Genomic DNA, 17,745 nt, shown 5'->3' on the forward strand with positions numbered 1-17,745 from the left:
TCCTGCCTTTCTTCCAACCCCCTGGACTTGGTCATCAGTGAGAGCAGCAGGACAAAGATAGGCGTCTCAGGAGGACCAGAAGCCACCATGCTGATGCCTCTTTACACGCTGCATCTGGCAGGACCCTTCTTCCCATTTCACAGATGTGAATACTGACCTCAAGATAACTGGTTTAAAGCTGCATGGCTTCTCAGCCAGTTTGGGACTGAATGAGTGGTAGGGTCTGCCCACTTCAGGGTGTCCCATTCCAGGTCTGGGCCCTTTCTGCCAGCCCAGCCCAGGCCTCTGCCACATTCAGTCTGGAGCTGTGTCTCATGTCACCCTCTCACCAGACCAGTGACAGCGCCAAGGGGGCTCCTCTGGGGATGGATGTTTCCCCCTGGGTTTCCCTTCCCAATGCTCACTCCAAGCCTCCAGGCCCGGGTGGGCCCTGGGCAGCCGTGTTTCTGCTCAGACAGAAGGGCCCCTGGCCCCAGGCAGCCAAACTTCCTGGTCACCCACAGCCAGACCCCACCCCAGCCAGCCCCACTGGCATTAGAGACCCTTCCCAACCTGACTGCAACCTCCTCCAGTCTTACTGTGTCCCTTGCTTGGCTGCACCGCTTCCTTCAGCGGGGTACCCTCAGCCCTGCATGCCCTCCACCCCAGGCAGTGAGAACAGCAGGAGCTGAGGGTCTGGGGAAGGAGGGATTATGTTTGCAGAACTGAAAGCAGTCTGTGTGTCTGGAATCCAGACTGAAAGGAAACCCCTGGTGTGCGGGGCTGATGAAGCTGGAGGGACAGCAGGGAGGACTTTTGTCTTTGTCCCAAGAATCCTAGGTGGGAGATGTCATTTATAGAGTTTCAGGCAGCAAGTGATGACCAGTCCTGCTCTGTAAAAGAGCTCTCTCTGGGAGCAGGAATGCCAGGCAGGGAAGGGTGCTGTTGCTCAGGTGGGAGGGGCTTGTCCAGGCTGACAGCCTGCAGAGCCGCTCCTCTAGGAACCTCTGTCCAACCCCCACCCCACCCAGGACTTACAGGGTGCAGCAGCAGGTGGTCACTATAAGGAATGATTGGAGCATCCCAGGGATCCCCAGCGAAGCTGAAGACAAACTGGAGCACCCATTCAAACAGGAACTGAGTTACTAAGCTGTGTGCCCCTAGATCCTAGCCCAGAATGTTGGGTTTAGCTGCTGAATGGATGGGTTGTGGAGGGGTGGGCAGGTGGATGAGTGGGTGGACTGATGGTGAGATGATCAGAGAGGGGAGAGATGGACGGCGTAATCAGTGGCAGGCTGAATCTGCCTTGAAGCATCTTTGCTCCTGTATCATAGAACGAGCTGCAGCCCTGATAAGACTCCTGAGCCAGGGACCCTTGACTTTTCCTCCATCCTTCCTAAACTCTAAAAGGCAGTCAGTCCTGCCCGACTTCTCAGAGGCCCTTTGTTCTGGAATCGATTCTTGATTTTTTTTTCCTTCCCCACTGTCCTGTGTTTGACTCCTCTAGTACCACCCCAACCAGCCGCACTGATGGAGAGGCCCAGGAAGTTGCCTTCCTAGCAGCCAACCCTTCCTTCGAGCTGCCTGTCCCTTGGAGCAGGGGCTGATGGAGGCAGGCAGAGGCAGTCCAGTTCCTCCTTGGCCTTTATTGTCACAGCCTTCCATCAGGCCCCACTCTGTGCCTCTGTTCCAGATGCCAGGCAGGCCGGGCCGGCCATCTCAGCAGGAGTTGGCGTGTCAACTCAGAACAGCTTGGGGACGATGTAGTCGCTGTGGATGCCGTCGATCAACCCTTGCCCATTGTTGTGGACAAACCAGCAGGCAACATTCCTGCTGATGCTGATGTCCTTCCTGTAGTCCTTCTGGGAGCCCCTGAAAGAAAGGAGAGAGAGGCTGTGATGTGCGGGGTGGGCAAGACGGCCGCATTCATGGACCTAAAGTTGAAAGGGGGTGTGAAGTTGCCAATTCTAGGAGTCCAGACTCTGGTCAAGAATGAGGTCATGTGGTTACTCCTTCTAGGGGGCCAGATTTGGCTTTTTCCTGATTAGAGAGAGCCAAGAGCCCAGAGGGAAACAAGGGTATCCCACAGAAGATAAGAGCCAGCCAGGCTGATGTGCGTGGGTGGATAGAGCTCTTCCCTCCTATCTCGTACCCGGCAGTCTGAGGACATCAGCAGGGTCCCCTCACCTGGTGACTGTCAGCTGATGGTTCTTCACCACCATTGTGGCATCTGGCTTTGTGGGGTCAGAGCCTGGGTGGACGTCAGACACTTGAAAGTCAAAGGGGTGGAAGAATTGTCCTAGGAATAAAAACATTCACACTGTCAGCCCTACCTCCGCTATATGTGACAAGGCCACTGGCCTCCCAGGATTGATGCAAAGGCTGGGTGGGGTGTTGAGTGCGGGGTCCAGGGTGACTAGGATGGCCCTTCACTTGGTTTTTTCCCTCCACCGTGTGGCCTGAACAACCTGAAGCTGGAACATTTCATACCCAGCAGCCCATGTGTCTGTGCTGACATCCCATGACTGTCCACCACATAGAAGCCGAGGAAGTCATGGTGGGCAGGCTCTTTCTTCCACACCTGATGCAGGACAACCACAAAAGTAACCTCATCTCCAAAGGAGACCACTATGTTCTTCTTCCTGTTGATCATCACAGATAACCTAGAAGAGAAGAAAAGGTCAGCAGTGGGGCCCAGTGGCCATGATACCAGGCATCTGAATCAAGGGCAGAGCAGGAAATGTGACATCTGAGAGCACACAGACTCCAGAAACTCTGTCATGGGTGTTGGAGAGAAGACACTTATGCATGTTAACTACGCCCTGCACTGAGTGGGCCCCTGCTGCTCCATAAGCAGACGAGAGGGCTGTCCTGGGGGTCTGGAGACCCGGGATCAAGCCCCAGCTAGGCCATTGGGCTTCCTGTCTGACATTGGGTAGGTTCTGCCCCTCTCTGAGCCACCATGGGACTAACACTGTAGCCCTGCCCACCCAGCTTGGGGGTGACCTGAAGATGCAGGAGAGGCAGAGGAGTTTGAGAACAAGCGAGCTCAGCCAGAGATGATGCACACAGGGATCTTTGTCATCATCAGCCTGCCAGGTCCACCTAATGCTTTCGTCCACACAGCCGTTCCATCAAGTTCAGTCCTATGCACTGTCCAGCCACCTATATGTCTGCCTTTGCTGGGGAGCCCAGGGGGTGGGCTGGGGGCCACCATGTTCACCTTTCCCAGAGCGAGGGCTGAGGCCACTGGTCTTTTCCTGTTAACCCTGTGGATCTTGTGGGATTTGTTCAAATTCCCCCTAAGACCCTTGCATTTCATCACCCCTCAGAGACCCAGCAGCAGGGCTTTACCCATCCTGTGTGACCATGGCTGTGTCCAGCCAGCTGAACGCGCTCAGTGCGTCCCCATTCCACAGGGTGATATTCTCCGGTGTCACCTCAATCCGGAAGTCCATCTGAGTGCTGGCAATGCCCAGTTTGCCAAAGTAAGTCCTTCTGGTGTGCAGGTCTGAGCGGCCTCTCTTCTCACCAATGATCTGCCCGTTAACTGTGAGGCCTGCCAGATGGGCGGAACAGTGAGAGACCAGCAAGACCTAAGTCCAGACTGGTCTTTTAGGGTCACAGCTTCCCCTTCAGCCAGACCTCCTGAGGGATAACACAGTGGGGGACCCAGGTCTCTCAGTTGAGAGACCAGGATTTGAGAGCCAGCCCTATCTGTTCCTAGACATATTGGGGTCACACTGGTGGCTGAGGGCCCACATTGTGGATCTGCCCCTTGCCTGGGCCAGGGAGTGTTGTTCAGAGAAACACTATTCCTCACGCCCAGGGTGAGTCCTGCCCATAGGCCCAGGCAGCCCTTAACTCTAAACATCTCCCCATTACCCCTGGCCCTGGGGAGATGAGGTGAGCTTGTGGCTCTGGATGGAATCTGAAATCCCTACAGGATGGAATCTACCTATAAAGGTGGATGCATTTGAGGCAGAGTGAGCCTGGTCCATGTGTCCACCCGGGTGGTCTCCAGGCCTTCTCAGGAAGAGCCCCTGGCCCCACTCCATGGCCCCCACCTGTGACAGGGTCCTGAATGAGGCGCAGCACTGTGCCTGGGTCTTCATCGATATTGAAGCAGATGGCATCGTCCTTCTCTGGAACTTGGATGATGAAGTGGGGGTCCCCATCCACTGAGAACACACAGAGAAGAGGCGGCTCTCAGAATCTCTCACTGTTCCAGGGACCTCTTCTTGCCTCCTAGTCCCTGTGGGATGGACTCCTAGACAGGCAGGAGGTGCTCAGCCCTAGGCCCAGAGCCTCGACCTGGGGGAGCTGGGAAACTCACCGTAGTAGTAGGGTGTCTTGGGAACCTGGTAGCTGGCTGTGGACGAAAGAAAGAGAGGGCTGAGCTAAACAAAAGGCCAGGGGAGGCACCAAGACCCCCACCCAGAGTTTGGTTCATGCCCCTAAACTTCAGGCTCCCTAATGCTCTGAACCTCCCCCCATCTCCTCAGGACTCCCCCAACCATCTGCCTGTTCCAGAGAGCTGATTCAGGAAAGACTCCCAAGGGGAACGACACAGGGCCACGCTCTGTGGCAGCTGGCACATACTCACTCAGGTAAGCCATGGAGGGGGTCACTGAAAAAAGAAGCCAAAGGGCAGGTGTGAGCAAGCTCTAGAGGGTTCCCTCCCCGAACCCCAGGCCTTCTGCCTGTCTTGGGGCTGCTGTCCCCAGTAGGGCCCCAATGCTGACAGTAAGAGGTGGGAATGTGACCCCCTAAGTTTAGGCTTCAGAAATGGGGTGCCCCAGGGAATCCCTTTCTAGGGCTGGTGGTAGTAGGGGTGTAATGTTAATGCAGGGGGTCAGCACTTCCAAGTGGCTAAAATGCAAGCCATTAGGTCATCAGTGTCTCTGTCATGAGCAATTCTGTCTGCCACCCCTGAGCTACAGTCCCGAGGCTGGAGCAGAATGAGGCTCACAAGTGACTGTTGTCCTTAGTAGCAAAACACCCACCGACGTGTACCCACACACACACTCACACACACGTGCACCAGTGACTACATCTCACAGGGCTATTCAGAGGGCAGAGCCGTGACCCAGTTGAAATATACTGCTTGGTTAGAACAGCCCATGTGGATAGAGACAAGGCAGGCCGGTAGGGGCTGGGGAGGTCCTGCTTGATGGTGCGGGGATGAGGTTCCAGTTCCATAATGAGACAAGTGCAGAACGCTGTGAACTCCAGAGCAGGTGCCAGAACTAGGCTGCCTGGGCCAAAGTCCTGGCTGGGCCCCCTGCTGAACTAGTCCTTGAGCAAAGGGACTTAACTTCCCTGTGCCTCAGTTTCCTCTCTGTAAAATGGGAACTGTAAGAGGCCTCCCTCAAAGCCTTGCTGTGGGGTTACTAAGTAACTAACTGAGTTACTCATTTTTGCAGGTCACAGAATACTTTCATCCCAATTGTCCCTCCTTGGGCAGGGGAAGCCCCCCTTCGTCAGCTGATGAGAACCCTGAGGCTCAGAGTGAACAGAGCCCTGCCCCTGCCCCCAGTGAGTTGGCAGTAGAGCTGGGAGCTGAGCTCAGGTGTCCTGGTGGCCCCTTCCTGGGTGGTGGGTCCCCAAGGTGATTGGAAAGGCCTCCTTGGTCCTCTCTTGTCCTCCTCCTGGGAAACTCACCAGCCGCTGACTAAAGCTCACCTTCTGCATCCAGAGGCCCTGCGAGGGAGAAAGAGGAGACCACGGAGTTAGAGGCCACAGAACCCCAGTGTCAGGGCCCTTGTGACTGACTCACTGCCTGGCCAGCCAGCCCTGGGCCATGTGTGCCCCCACAGGAACCAGGAGCCCCTAGAGGCAGAGGGAGGCCTGGCCCAGACTGGCTCTTTACTCCCGTATCTCCCAATGCCAATTGCAGGGACCCTCAGGACACTGCACTCATGGGGTCTGGTTGACCAGCCTGGTCCCAGCCTCCAGCTCTCATGGCCTCTTACTCTCACAATCCCCAGGTGCTGGCTCCAGGCCGAACTTTTATGTCAGAAGTGCTTCGTCTAATCTAACTGAACCCTTCCATGCTGCAGCCGAGTCCCTTTCCTAGAAATGACCCTGGACACCCTGCCCCCTTTAGAGACTTCAAGGCTTTTCTTATTCATGCTTGCTTTCCACTGTTCACACTAATGGCTTCCCTCCCTCTACAACACCCTCCCTGGTCCTTGGCCAGTTTTCCTCTGATGCCTCCTAGACCTTCCTTTCTCAGCAGGCCCGCTTCTCTTCAGGGCGCCCAGGGTCAGGGGCCTGGAAGGAGGCATCCAAGTTGTAGCCCCCTACCGTCTGTGCCTACCTTCCCCGGGCTTGTTGGCAATGGCCATCTGGTTTTCGTTGTCCTCAGGCTTGGTCACCACCATGGAGGTCAGCGGAGTCACGAAGTGGTACTTGAGGGACAGCTCCAAGGCCTGGGCCGTGAGATTCTCCTTCTCCTCACCACGAGCGTTCTTGCTGTGGGGACGGGCAGGGTGGGAGGGTCAGCCCAGCCCAAGACCCCCTCCACCTCTCCCAGTGGGTGTCCCCTAGGATGGACCCCACTAGCAGTCAGAGAAAACGGTTTCGTCAGCTCCCTGGGACAGATGGACATGCCCTGATTCCTCTCTGGGCTGTTTCTCCAAGTGAAAGCTACAAGGGGCTCGACATGGCTACTGCCAGTCGGCCATCGTGGTGCTCACATGCTGAGTGCCAGCGTCTTTCCCAGCCAGTCCTGTCCAATAGAAGGCTGACACGGCCCCCTCGCATGGCCAAGCTATGCCCCCTGGGGCTGAGGGCTGGGGTCTCAGCCTTTGGTTATGTTCCTCCTCAGCATCTCTGTAGGCCCGTGCTGGGTGTGGGGGACAGGATGCTGAGGCTCATCCCTGCCCTCAAGATGCTCCCAGGCTCCTGCCTGAGCCCCACATCACAGACCCTCTCAGCTCGAGGAAAACCAGGCCATGGGGGCCTGGCCGGAAGGAGGATTGGGCCGCTGCAGTGGGCGTGGAGATGCACTTCCCACGGTGACAGTTTCCTCCTCTTGGGCTCTCCTGGAGCATAGCCAGCATGGCGGGAGGGGGTGCACAGGTAGGTGCTGGGTCAGGGCTGGGGGGCAGGGCAGGGCCTCGCTGTGTGAGGGGTGGGCCAGGGTCACCGTTTGTCCAGCAGCTGCTCGATGGTGAGGTAGGCCCAGAGCCGCTCAATGTAGTCCCCAAAAATGTAGTCCCGCTCCTGCAGGGCCTTCTCCATCTCCTTCATGTCCACCTCCTCAGTGAAGGTCAGGTCGTTGACGGCCTGGGACAGGGGTGGGAGGAGGCGAGAGGCTAGTGGCCTGGAGCCAGGGGGGCCTGGTTCAGAGGCTGCTTCTGCTGGGCCGTCAGCCAGGAGGCTGGAGCCCCATCGGTAGGTCCCCATCCCCAGCGCACAAGCAGGCCCCCAGCTCAGCTTACCCCGTGGCCTTTCACATCTGCCTTAAAGCTGTTCATGTCCTCGTCCGCCAGGCGCCCGGCTACCACAATCTCAGAGCCATCATAGAAGTGCTGGTAACTGTTCTGCGTGAGGTCCAGGATGGCATTCTGAGGGTACTCTACCTCCACGCCTGTCAGCAGTGGGTTGGCCACCTCCTCATAGAAGCCCTAGAGTTCAGATGGGGGCCCTGATCATCTCAGGCCACCAGGGCGGGCAGGGAGAGGACAGGGTGGGCAGGTTACCACTGGTGCCTCTGCAGGTGGTTGGATCTCTTGAGCTGGGCCAGTCCAGCTCCTGGTCTCCACTTCCACCTGGCCCTGACTGTGTCCTTCAGCTTGAGGGACCTCCTCCTCAATGCCCCTCCATCCCAATTAGAGACTTGGAAGAATAGAAAAGGAAGGAAAGAGTTTGTTGGAAAAACGTTTGTTTGTTGGAATGAAAGTAAAAAGAAGAGAAAGGGTGGAGGCTGACTAGGGAAGTTGACATGGAGTGAGAGCATGGAGACCCGGAGACTAACAGGAGGAAAGCCGGGGGTGCCACTGCAGAGGTGGAGAAGCACCTGCCTGTGCTGGGGAGGAGACGGGGTACCAGATTTAGCAAATGAAAATGTAGGTCATGAGTTACATTTGAATAACAGGTAAATGACAGGTTACTTTTTAGTATAAGTATAGCTGTCATAGGGACACATTTTGAAACCCCAAAATACACAGGTGAAAATCCTTACTCCCGTACTTCAGGACATGACCTTAAATTTGGAGAAAAGCTCTTTATAGAGATCAAGTTAAAATGAGTTGTTTAGGATGGACTCCAACCCAGTATGACTGGTGTCCTTGAAAGAGGGAAATTTGGACCCAGAGGCAGACATGCCCACAGAGAAAATGATAATGAAGATATACAAGGAGAAAATGGCCATTGACAGGCCAAGGAGAGAGGCCTAGAGTAGACTCTTCCCTCCCAGCTCTCAGAAGGAACCAACCCTGCCAGCACCTTGATCCTGGACTTCTAGCCTCTAGACATATGAGACAATAAATGTCTGCTGTGGAAGCCACCCAGGTAGAGCTTCCCTGATGGCTCAGATGGTAAAGAATCTGCCTGAAATACAGGAGATCCAAGTTCAATCCCTGGGTCGGGAAGATACCCTGGAGAAGGGAATGACAACCCACTCCAGTATTCTTGCCTGGAGAATTCCATGGACAGAGAAGCCATGGGGTCACAAAGAGTCGGACATGACTGAGCAACTAACTCTAACAATGGCCTGTGGAAGCCGCTCAGGTATGGTAATTTATTAAGGCAGCACTAGCAAGCTAAATGCGGGGCTTCTTAGGTGGCTCTAGTGGTAAAGAACCCTCCGGCCAATGCAGGAGACATAAGAGACACAGGTTCAATCCCTGGGTCAGGAAGATCCCCTGGAGTAGGGTGTGGCAACCCCCTCCAGTATTCCTTCCTGGAGAACCCCATGGACAGAGAAGCCTGATGGGCTAGAGTCCATAGCGTCACACAGAGTCAGACATGACTGAAGTGACTTAGCACAGCACAGCAAACTAAGTACAGTGTCCTGTTCAGTGTTTGGAGCATGCTTGCTAAAAAATTATTTGCTGTTTATGAGAAGTTCCTCTTTAACTGGAGGTCTTTTATCTGATATGGCAGTCCTATGGAGGAAGCAGGTCTGTTCTGTGCAGCCTGTGGACAAAATCAGAACCTGTACTGATGGGTAAGAGGTGACCAGAGATAGATTTCAACCCGAGAGGAAGTTCTTTCTAATAACTTGAATTGTCATACAGTGGAACAGCTCCTTGAGGAAGTAGTGAGCTCCCCATTCCCAGAGGTATGTGAGGCAAGGCACACCTGCAGCTGCAAGTTGGCATCGGAATCCTCATAAATGCGCCGGGCAAGCCCATGGTTCTCCAGGGCCATATTTTCCAGGAAGTTATAATTCAGATTGTTACCAAAGCCCAGATTATACAAGGGGAACTTGCCACCAATGGCATTCTGCACATTCTCTTGGATTTTTTCAGGTCTGCTTTCACCTGCGGGAGAAGGAGGTATTTACGCTGCAGCCATAGCCCCAGCAACTGTCTGGACCAGCTCTGTCTGCAGAGATCTGACCCCTGCCTGTGCAGAGCTGGCAGAGTCATGGCTACAAGCCCTCAATGAGCAGACGGTGGGGCGGACAGAGCCCTTCGGGGGCTCACAGATCACAGGGGGCCCTGGGGAGAGCTGCCCAAGGTTGTGCAGCACGCTGGTTATAGAACCAGCAGCGGCAGCCAGAGCCACACACGCCGCCTCACCCACATTGGCGTCCCCGTCGGTCAACATGATGATAATGGAGGTGCTCCTCTCTGGGACTGTATGCTCCTCCCGGGCCTTGTTCAGCATACTGATGCCCCTCAGCAGCGCGTCATTGATGTTGGTCACTGGCACACAAACAGATGGTACCATGAGAGGGTATCCTCAGGGTGCCGGGGGGAGGCAGTCGAGACAACAGTCCCTACTCACGTGCCCAAAGACCCTGCCTGCCTGTGCGCAGTGGTACTCAGTAAATATTGACTTGATGACTCAGTGAGTGATGAATGGATGACTTAGTCTTTCAAATGAGTAAGAGGACCAGCCTCTCAGGGCTGCTGGAAGGATAGATGCACATGGTGACTGTAAGAACACATTGTGATTGGAGGACAGTCAAATGGACTGCCAGCCCCTCTCATAGGCAGGATTGGGGAGCAGTATAGACATCACTTGTCATCTTTCATATGAAACTGCCACGGATAAGAGTTCTCTGTGGCATTCCCTTATTGGGTAATGCTGGCATTACCTTGTGGGGATCACAGGTTAGAAAGAAATGGGTTTCCCTAGACCACAGAGAACACACCACAATGTCAAGCCTGAGGACTTTCCATCCCACCTCTACCCGTAGCTTGGATCTGCAGGGCCCAGATCAGCAGAGTCTCTGCCGCCAAGGCAGAAGGGAAACAGGCTGCTCAGGCAGAGAGGAATGGCAGGATGTAGCTCCCTCCCCTCTGTTCTTACTTCCTCCAACATGAATATTCATCACAAATTTCCTGGCTTCCTGGATGTTCTCAGGAGTGGCTTGAACTAAACTGTCTTTCCAAGTGGTCACATCTCCACTGAACAGGATGAAATTCAAGTAGTCTTCCTCTTTGACATCCTCCAGAATTTTGAGGAGGGCATCCTTTGTCTGGGAAGGAGAAAGACAAACAGAAAAGAAGATGTGTTCCCTGCCCGGGACCCTGCCGTCTGCAAGAAAAGAGACAGATGCTTTGTGCCTTTTAAAAATCCTGCCCTCCTTCCTTCTCTTTCACTGGAATATTAGCTTCATCCACTTTAAAAAAAATCTCCGTGTGTCTCCCGTCCGTCACCCACTCTTGCACCAAGGAGAGTACCTGCTCCATTTTCCGACCATACATGGAGCCACTGACATCAATCACGAAGACCACACTCTTGGGCACCACCGGAAGGCCTTGAGGTGCAAAGAAGTGCACAAAGTAGCCATTGACGATCTGGAAAGGGGAGAGAGAGACTGGAGACCAGTGGCCCTTCAGCAACCTCACATTGGCTACCCTTGCAAATAGAACCCGGACTTTTAGCAGCCCCAAATAAAGATGTCCTTTCTCCACCTCCAGGGGGCATCACACAAAGGCTCTGGTCTGCCTGTGGTCCCCATTCCTTGCAGGAATCTCATGCTTGGGCTGAAGATCAAGGTTTTACTAGATAAAGCTGGGGCCCCTCCACACATCAGCCCTCACCAGAGCAAGGTAGGGGATGGATCAGCCTGGCAGAGCCAGTTGGCAGGTACCTACTTGCACATTGGCGGGAGACTCTCTGTTCACATCATAGGTGGTGATGAAATCTCCTTTGAGGAGGGAGTCCGTGCAGGTTGGGCAGGAACGTTGTTGGTCCAAGCTGGGTTTGAAGGACACATGGCCCTGAGGGAAGGTGATGGAGGGCCTCTCTCAGCTTGGGCAGGGCCTGCCCTCTGCAGACCTCAGCCTGGGGCTGCCCTGGGCGCTCAGCAAAGTGCCTGAGTCCTGCTGCCCTGTGGGGTGCTCTGGCCTTCCTGAGCACCTCTCTCCCCCTCGGAGATCAGGAGCCCCTTGGAGGCTGCAGGCGTTATCTGAGCCAGGCTTTCACTCTCCTGGTTCACTGGCCTCACAAGTCCCTTAGCTCTGCCTGCACCTAGAAGCCACTTAGGGAGGAGAATTCTGTACCATGAAAAGGAACTTCACGTTGGGTGATACTGTGTGCTTTTTGTCAAGAGGAGCAAGGAAGGAGCAGAGTAGAGAGTGAGGAGGGGGCCCTGGGCGGGGACACCGCCTGCAGAGGTTAGCAGCCCTCTGAGTATGTGCTTCTCCAGCCTCTCCCTGGGAGTCCTGACTGAGGTTTGCTGTCGTGTAAACATGTAGTCATCTACTACCCACAATCAGCAAGACCCCTGGCATTGCTGGGGACCTTGGGGTCCAGAGCCAACCACGAGCACCAAGAATGAATTTCCCTTTCTTTCACCACTTGTGTGGAGTCAGATCTGAAAATCTCTCTCAGGTCTCGGTCTCCTCTGTAAAACAGGGACCAGTAGCCTGCCATGCCTACTTTCCTTAAGTGAAATGGGATCAAGCTTTATAAATGGTTTCCCTGTCCCCTCCCCAGTGCAGTTGAGACCCCAGTTCCTCTGGCAGGTCATCACCAGCAAGCAGCCCCCTGCCTCCAGCATCCTCACTCCTGACCCAGGTGGCCTAAGAGAAAGGGGATGTTGCAGACTTCTCCCCTTCCCTGACCCCCGCCTCATACCTACATACACACACACACACACACACACACACACACACACACACACACACACACTCTTTCTCTCTCTCTCTCCCTCTCTCCCTTGCATTTGTCAAACCCCCAGGTTCAGACTCACCTTGCTAGACTCAGTGTTCCCGCCCCTGCTCCCTCCCCTCAGGCCCCAGAGGCATCTATACCACCTTTTTCCCTGAGAAGGACTTGGTGAGGGCGCTGCCCAAGAGGTCATTGGTGATGAACGAGGCTTCAGCATCCAGGGTGCTGATGCCCTGAGGCTCGAAGATGTCTACCGTGATCTGAAATGGCCAAGTGTCAGGAGATGTAACTTAGTGACAGTGCCAAGCCCAGCCTCCAGGACAACAAGGGCGAGGAGATGGGTCAGTGTGGTGCAGGGACCAGCCGCTAGGACAACTCTGTGATGGCCAAGCCTGCTGCCTTCCAGCAAGAAGATGACCACATGGGCTTGCAGCTGGGTACTCTGACCCCAAAGCTCTTCCACTCCCTGCCATATGGTGCTCCAGAGTCTTACCCCTAAAAGCGTTTCCTTTGGCTTTGCACTCTGATGTAGGTAAAAATGCCCAAGTAACCAGTTACCAGCATTACAGAGACACTTGGTGAAGTCGCCCTCAAGGGCCCAGCACCCAACCTGGATCATCCAGGTGCAGTCTGGCCTCCTCCCTTTGGCCCAGGTGCTGTGGGAAGCACCAGTGTAATTCCCCCACGCCTCCTTGGCCGGGTGCTGGGGCCTGGGCGCCTTTACTCCTTCTGTGGGCTCTGCCCAGGGCCCTTCCTGGCACCCCATCCCCTCAGGGGCTGTGAGCGAATGGCCGATTACCTCAAAGTGTTTGACCAGTTGCTTGGGCTGGACCTTGAGGTACATCTCGTACTTGCCCTTATGCCTCTTGAGCAGCTCCTCATAGGTTAGCTCAAAAGTGACCTTGCTGCCTGCAGCCACATTGACTGAAACCGTGAATTTCTCCAGCTTCCTCCCAGAGGCCCTGAATGGGGATGAGAAACAATGACTGCCCCAGAAAGAGCACCAGCTCCCCACTTCCTGGGCCTTTGGTTTCCAGTCCCTTCCCCCTGGGGGAGACCCCTACCCACTCTGAGCCTCAGTTGCCTCAACTTCAAAGTAAGATAATGTAAGAATTATAGCACATTTTGCCATGTAATAATAATAGCTGCTGTTCTGTTGTTAGTGTCTCTGAGGGCCCTCACAGCCGTGACATTCTCCCCAAGGCCTGGGGGTCCACACTTACTTGACCAGGCCGGCTGTCTTGCCCTGGGACACGGCCTTCTCATATTGCTTCTTGGCAACTTCCTTCTCCTTGACGTTCCCAGGGTAGGTAACGCCATCGATGGTCCTGCCGAGATAGAGAGTTGGGGAAGGGGGGGCTCAGGCTGAGCCAGACTCCCTTCCCTGCCCAGAGCCAGAAGCTGTGGTGACACCCACAAGGTGAAGTTGGTGATGAAAGCTGTCTTGGGCAGCTCCACATCGAAGGACACCTCCTTGGCAGTGTTTGCGTGGTTGACGGCCCTGGTGGTGACAACATTGTGAGCGAAGCGGGAGGTCACCTTGCAGTTGACCTTGGTGCTATAGACTTCGATGCCGTCGACCACCTGCGGGAGAGGGACAGTGTATCAGCAGACGTTGACCAGCCAGCCTGAGGCCCCCAGAAACCAGGACCTCCTCCTGGCTGCTCCCCTTCAAGCTCCCCTTTGTGGGGTCCAAAGCTCCTGCCTGGTGAGTGGCCCCTCTGGTATCCCAGTCACACACGTCAGAAGCCTGGGCAGTATCTTTGGTCGCTACCTTTAATTGGCCACCACTGTTGTGATGGCCACTCTGCCTCCTTAGCTCTATAATCTGGTTTACATGCAGCTGTAGCCAGTGAGATGGTGTAAACACTCAAATCTGACCTGTCCTTCTCCTGTTTTAAGCCCTTCTATTCTCCCTACCACCCCCAGGACACCCTTCCCCATGGCTCTGGGGGCCTCCGGGCAGGTCCTGCCTCCTCTGCTCAGTCTGTGCCCCTACCATGCTGGCTTCTAGCTCTTTCTGCTCATCTTCTAGAGCTCATCTTAGAAAGAGCATGTCCACACACACTCCAGTCTGCTCCCTGTGTCCTTTGGTAGCTGCCCGCTTCTGTCTCCCAAACAGGCCCTTATTCCCTACACCAAGGGCGATGCATAGGGAGGGCCTTCGTGCCCCCCAACACCCTCTTTCCAACGGGATGATGGGCCAAGGGATGTTCTAGGGAGACATCTGGATTGAACATGGATATAAAGATGCTTTGTGAAGGCATCACAGGGCCATTCACTGTGTGTCTCCTGCCCCATGCACGGGGTCTGACAAATGCTTGGTAAGTTTTTGTGGGAAGAAGGACTCGTGGAGGGGTGGTCCTCCACTGCATCAGTGAATCTGAAGGTCATGGTTCCCTGGAGCACTCTCCCAGGTATCTGGAGACAGCGGGGGTCTGCCAGGGCAGGGGGCCATGAATGGGTTTGCCAGCTGGAGGGACCTTCCCTTGTGGCCCACTTCTTCTGCTGTTGGGCAACCAGCTCTGCCCTGCCCCATCCCTTGTGAAAGTTCTCACCCCTTCCGGGAGGCTCCGTTTCTGGAAAAAACAAAGACAAACACAGGGGTCAGGCCAAGGCCAAGGCTACCGTGGCCTGAGTAGAGGCTCTGGGCTGAGGCCAGGGTTCAGCAGTGACTACCTCCCCCAACACACACACACCTTGAGGGGCCTCCAGACAGAGGACCCACCCAGAGCCACATGTCAGAGTAGGAAGGGCTCTGAGTAGATGAGGAAACTGAGGTCCAGGAGGAAGGTCTAGGGGAGTGTGTCAGGGAGAGCCAAAGTCAGTGCTCTCCCCCTGCACCATATACCCCGAATCATTCTGCCCCTCCCTAGGCCCCAGGCCCCCCAAGCCTCCTCCAGACCCCACTACCACTGTACCCCATGGAGCTCAGCCTGGCCATTCCTAGAGGCCTCTCTCCTTGTCTATGTGTGAACCTCAGAGCCCCTCAGGGAGGTGAGCTGATCGTGGTGCATCACCCACCTGATAGGTCAGCAAACAGAGGCCCCGGAGATTTAAGCTCCCCCGGGGAGTTTTGACATCAGATTTGACAGCAGGTCTGGGGCCCAGTTCCCCCTACACCCTGCCCTGTTCCTTGCAGCTCACTGCTCAGCCTCTGCCTCCTCCTCCTGTTACAGAGGCCTGCCCAGTGTGGCCCCCCTGCCTGCCCGTTGGTGAAGAAGGGGCAGCCTTACCCTGAGCAGCCGGGATGGGTTTCTAGGGAAGCCAGAGACTGCCAAACCGGAGAGCAGGGCCAAGATGAGGCAGGGCCACTGAGCCGACGCCATTGCTGAGCATGCTGGCCTGGCCTGGGCTCCTTATATGAGCAAGCCTGATGTTTTCCCAAGTGGGGTCATCGACCTGCAGCAGGGGCGGGAGGAGCAGGAGGCGGGAGGTTCCCCTGGGAAGCTGGGCATGGGTGGAGTGATGGGCCTGGATCTGCCTTTACCAAGGTGACCCGATAGGTATCATCCACAGTGTTAGGACTTCACACCCAGAGACCGTGGGAAACCACTTCCCCCTGGGAAGCCAGAAGCATTGTGTTGACAAACGGGCCCAGAGACCCCCTGGGAGGGGGCGGTGATGATGGAATATGGACTCACATTTAAAGCAAAAAGCATCTCAGCATCGTCATCACATCACAGGCACAGCCTCTGGTCTGGCCTCCTGTATCACAGTTATCTCCCCTCCCTTCTCCAGGCAGCCAGGGCCCAAAACCAGACTTACCACCCTGAGACTCGGATCTCCATGGCTGACTCCTTCCTCATTACCCTCTATGGTTTCTGTTGCCCCTTGGGAAAGACAATCCCCGAGTCCTGTGATCCAGCTCCAAGTTGCTTTCTGAAGGTAAGTCTTCCCACCTTCCGCTTCTCTGTACCTCACATCTCGTCTCTCTGCCAGCCCATGTCCCTCCAAATGTCTTCTTCCTCTTTTGTCCCCTAGCTGAGCACAGACAGCCCTGCTCCAGGCCCCAAGTTCCCAAAGGGCCTACATTCTACTGTTAGCGTTTGGTTGAGGTTCTCATGTTTGGATCTGATCACTGTCTCTAGACTCTGAGCACCTGGAGTACCAGGCCGTGTGTTGTGTTCATCCCTTTGTTCTTAGTCTGACCAGGAACTCAGCTGCCCTCGGCCCATTGGAGGATCATTCTCCCAGAAGTCCCCAGTGAGGCTGGAGTTCTGGTCTCCAGGACCATGGCAGCCTCAAAGGCAGGATCGTATTGCCTCCTAGTGGGGGCTGGGTCCTTCTGGGCCATCCCAGAGCCCTGCCAGCCCCTAGACCCTCCAGAGTGGCCATCGTGTGCCGGCCATACTTTTCTGGCCACTACTGGATGGAGTTAATGAGGATGCCTAGGCACAGGATAGCTCATGTATGGACCAGGCTATGGTCTTGACTGAAAGCCAAGACTTCACTTGACTGTGATATGTACAGAGAGAGTTGACTGCTAGGGGCAGAGAAATGGAGTGAGAAAACAGAAGCTAGGAGGCAGCAGAAGCTACAAGGAAAGAGGGGACTAGTGACTGGAAGTGGCAGCAGCCACAGAAGCAATGACAGAAAGTTGCCAACTTAGCAAAATGATGGTAGATCATTTGGAAAGGGAACTGCTGATGCCCGGCTGGGGGTCCCTGCTCTCCTCAGGCCTCTTGAATTCTTATAGTGACCCCTACTACCAGCAGGCACCCAGCTCTGGGCTGACACCTGGGAGCAGAGAGAAGAAGGGCCCTTCCACATGGTTCATGTGATCACCTTCAGTGTCTGCAGTTACTGACCACTAGGCCCTGGGGCTGTGGCAGAACTGTTGCCCTGCCAGCATTGCCCAGCAGCCCCTCCTCATGCCCACCCCCAGCCCCTTTCCTCCAGGCTGCCACCTCATCCCTCCATACTAAGAGCTTTGTGGGAGGAACAACTCATAATAGGAAATTCTGAGATTGCTCAAGAGGCCCCTGAGGGACAGCTGGGGACTTGAGGGACCCAGAGTCATCAGACAGAATTTGGAATTAAATGGAATCTAAGACATCTTCAGGTTCACCCTGTTTCTGCTCTATAGGATGGGAAAAAGAGGCCCTAGTTAGGCAGGGCTTTGCTCAGGAAGCCCAGAGTACTCCAGACAGTGGGCAGGGCTCTGAACCTCCACGGACTGTCCCTCAGGGCTCTGTGTCCCTGGGCCTGGGGCAGCCCTGGGCCTCAGCCCCTGTGCTGTCAATCTAAGCCCTCATTCGGGGCAGGAACCAGACAGAAGCCAGACAAGCAGAAATGCTCTGGGAAGGAGTGAGTCGAGGCCCATCATGCTTCAAAGTGCAGGTTCATATCCCCGCACCCTGTAACGTCGCAGTTCACCTGGGCCCCTAGACAAAGCCAGGGGAGAAATTCTGAAGGGGTCATCCCAGGCCCCATTGTGAGGAGTCAGTGGGCTGCTATTCATGA

At 55.3% G+C, this 17,745-nt stretch overlaps 1 protein-coding gene across 4 annotated transcripts; it reads right to left on the minus strand.

The window, feature by feature from the left end:
- Positions 1-1,610: 1,610 nt before the first annotated feature.
- ITIH3 (inter-alpha-trypsin inhibitor heavy chain 3) lies at positions 1,611-17,673 on the minus strand. Of its 4 annotated transcripts, XM_081525060.1 has the most exons (23): positions 16,048-17,673; positions 15,516-15,681; positions 14,838-14,858; positions 13,697-13,863; positions 13,503-13,607; positions 13,079-13,241; positions 12,426-12,539; positions 11,262-11,387; positions 10,845-10,961; positions 10,471-10,639; positions 9,735-9,860; positions 9,292-9,473; positions 7,428-7,613; positions 7,133-7,272; positions 6,302-6,456; positions 5,665-5,682; positions 4,586-4,609; positions 4,316-4,351; positions 4,047-4,160; positions 3,334-3,538; positions 2,470-2,642; positions 2,167-2,278; positions 1,611-1,851 (listed from the first exon to the last, which is right to left on the minus strand). In XM_081525060.1, the coding sequence occupies exons 2-23, from the start codon at positions 15,606-15,608 to the stop codon at positions 1,722-1,724; spliced, it is 2,676 nt and encodes an 891-aa protein (XP_081381186.1). In that variant the 5' UTR covers positions 15,609-15,681; positions 16,048-17,673; the 3' UTR covers positions 1,611-1,721. The 4 variants fall into 4 exon arrangements, 3 of the variants coding, with proteins under 3 accessions (XP_081381186.1, XP_081381188.1, XP_081381187.1); XM_081525062.1 differs by lacking the exons at positions 4,586-4,609; positions 5,665-5,682 and having other exon boundaries at positions 4,316-4,374; positions 6,289-6,456; XM_081525061.1 differs by lacking the exons at positions 4,586-4,609; positions 5,665-5,682; positions 14,838-14,858 and having other exon boundaries at positions 4,316-4,374; positions 6,289-6,456; positions 15,489-15,681; positions 16,048-17,672.
- Between the last annotated feature and the right edge of the window lie 72 nt (positions 17,674-17,745).

Source organism: Giraffa tippelskirchi, chromosome 9 (genome assembly GCF_054371585.1).
Source record: "Giraffa tippelskirchi isolate mGirTip1 chromosome 9, T2T-mGirTip1v1.2.pri, whole genome shotgun sequence".
Lineage (NCBI taxonomy): Eukaryota > Metazoa > Chordata > Mammalia > Artiodactyla > Giraffidae > Giraffa > Giraffa tippelskirchi.

What these genes read in the sequence shown, in the direction of transcription:
- ITIH3 (XM_081525060.1), bottom strand. Translation starts at nt 15,608, where the DNA reads ATGGCGTCGGCTCAGTGGCCCTGCCTCATCTTGGCCCTGCTCTCCGGT. An exon ending in CGACGGGGACGCCAATGTGG is followed by an intron (nt 9,474 to 9,734) that starts GTGAGGCGGCGT and finishes CTTCTCCCGCAG; the next exon opens with GTGAAAGCAGACCTGAAAAA. An exon ending in ACAGACACATGGGCTGCTGG is followed by an intron (nt 2,279 to 2,469) that starts GTATGAAATGTT and finishes TTTTATTCCTAG; the next exon opens with GACAATTCTTCCACCCCTTT.